Source organism: Mus caroli, chromosome 6, assembly GCF_900094665.2.
Source record: "Mus caroli chromosome 6, CAROLI_EIJ_v1.1, whole genome shotgun sequence".
Lineage (NCBI taxonomy): Eukaryota > Metazoa > Chordata > Mammalia > Rodentia > Muridae > Mus > Mus caroli.
Genome location: NC_034575.1, coordinates 142,861,060 through 142,863,307, shown reverse-complemented (window position 1 = coordinate 142,863,307; position 2,248 = coordinate 142,861,060). Strand labels below are relative to the sequence as shown.

General features: G+C 49.9%; 1 protein-coding gene across 1 annotated transcript in view; it reads left to right on the top strand.

Annotated features, from left to right (window-relative positions):
- The first annotated feature begins 348 nt into the window (after positions 1 to 348).
- The window catches only part of Bcat1 (branched chain amino acid transaminase 1), an 83,003-nt gene continuing 81,103 nt past the window's right edge, over positions 349 to 2,248 (top strand). The window contains exon 1 of the mRNA XM_021164869.1: positions 349 to 640. Within this exon, the coding sequence (XP_021020528.1) occupies positions 635 to 640 (6 nt within the window). The 5' untranslated portion in view covers positions 349 to 634. The remainder of the gene's footprint in view (positions 641 to 2,248) is intronic.

Here is a 2,248-nt window from a genome sequence, read left to right as displayed (position 1 = left end):
ACCCGTAGACCGCAGACGGAGAGTGAGAGTTCCAGCCCGGGCTCAGATGGTGGAAGGAGAGAACCGGCTCCTGCCAGTTGGCCCTTATCCACCACTGTCCCTGCCCATCTAGCCACCCGCTCCTATTCAAAATCTACTATATTTATTTAAATGTTATAAAAATTAAAGAGAAAAGGAATTGGTAAGAGTGGTTGTATTTGAGAGTTGTCTGTTGGTTGTGGAGCGTGAAAACGAGACGGAAAAACCCAAACTCCTCTTATTATCCAAAATATACCTTAAAACTTCCCAGTTCTGAGACCAGACCTTAGTGCAGCGTAAGATTCAGGGGGGAGGGACTGGGGAGGCAGCAAATGAATCAAAGATGCTTTCAGATTTGTCCTCCTCTGCTACCTCCCCTCCAGCGATACAAATTCCATTCATCACAGTGTCCCCACCCTGGAGTGAGCCAGAGGTCGGGCTGTAGCTCGCTGCTGAGCCAGTCGCTGCTGATGCAATCCGCAGCGGAGCGCGCCCAGCTCTCCATCTTCCGCGCGCTTGCCGACCCTGAGCGCCACGTGTCACTGCACAGCCGCCTCCTCCAGAGGAGACTCACATTTACACCCAGGAGCCGGAGCCACGACCTAAGGCACGAGAAATGAAGGTAAGTGTATTGCTGAAGTTCATGCTGGAATGCAGCTACCCACCCACCCGGGATATCTCGGACTCTGGGTGGAGAGAGGAGGATGGAAGGACCAACTTGCTTTGTCCCCCGTCCTGGGCTACTAAGCGTGGGGATCTAGCCTCGTATCCACCCGCAGACGCTCCCGCTCCGGTATCCCGGTTCTGTAAATGCGGTACCCAGATTTAGAGGATGCCACAGCGCCTCTCCTACATGCTCCCTAGGCGGGAAGAAGGACCGTATCGTTGCCCAGAGATAAGGTTTGGCGAGGATGCTCGGACGCTCTTCTGGGTAGGTGTAATAGAAGTGGGAGGAGGTCCCTCTTAGCTGCCGAAAGCAGACAGCTTGTCTTTTAAGGTCCAGGTTCCTAGTGGAAACTTCCGAGTTACGGATCACTCGAGCTTCAGGGTTGCCCGAAGGACCGGAGCGTGCAGGCGGTGAACTCTAATTATCATCTGAGATAGCTGGCTCAGAGGCCAGCCTGAGGCGTTTTAAGATATTTTCCAGAGCCAGAGCTCTGGCTGTCTGAAAAACTGCCAGATCTGAAAAGCTTCCTTTCCTAAGGGAAATGATACTCTGTCGGCTGTGCAGTCACCTAGATTCCCGGAAGGAATATTCGAGTAATAAAATGTGGGTTTCAGGGAGCTATAGAGCGGAGCCTGAGCCACGTTTCAGTTTCTGAGGAGGCGGAGGAAGTTAGACACTCAGACTGCTCAAGCCTAGCTGGAGGGAATCCACACGTCACTTCTCCATCCCCACTGTGCTGCCCTCGCTTCTAGCCCTGACAGATAGATAACTTTTCTCTTTTTTTTCTTTTCCTTTTTCTCGTTTTCTCTTCTCTTCTCTCCTTTTCTCATTTCTCTCTCTCTCCTCTCTCCTTGCCTCCCCTCTTTCTTCTCTCCTTTCCTTTACATTCTTTACCTTATCTCACTAAATCATATGCATTTATAATTTTATACACATGCATTTAATGGATTCACTATCTTTCTTAGTCATTTGCTCATTCTGTATATATCTACCTTAAAATATAAGTTCCTAGACTCCATAGATGGGCAGTCTGTGTATAGGGAAAAGCTAGAAGACGCAAGCCAGCTGAGCAAAGGGTTTAAATTCCCCAGCTGTGGTCCCCTTGGCAAGGCTCAAATCTGTATAACTAATGAAGGGGGCTAAGCCAAGATGGCTCCTGCCTTGTTGGGAAGGAGTGGTACAGGGGTGAGTGGTGCGTTTCATCTTAATTTGCTTTCTGAGTCATAGAGACAAAGGATGGAAAGTTTTTTTCTTTTCTTTTTTTTCTTTTTTCCTTAAATGTCTCTGAGGGCCGGGCTTAGCACATACCTGTAGTCTCAGTGCTTGTGGGGTAGAGAGAGAAGAATCAAGAGTTCAGGGCTATCCTTGGCTATACAGCAGCCCCTAGCCACCTTAGGCTGCAGGGGACCCTGGGGGTTGGGGGGGAAGTTGTCGGGGAAAGTCTGTATAAGAATTATTTCCAGTGTGGTGGCGCACACCTTTAATCCCAGCACTCGGGAGGCAGAGGCAGGCGGATTTCTGAGTTCAAGGCCAGCCTGGTCTACAAAAGTGAGTTCCAGGACA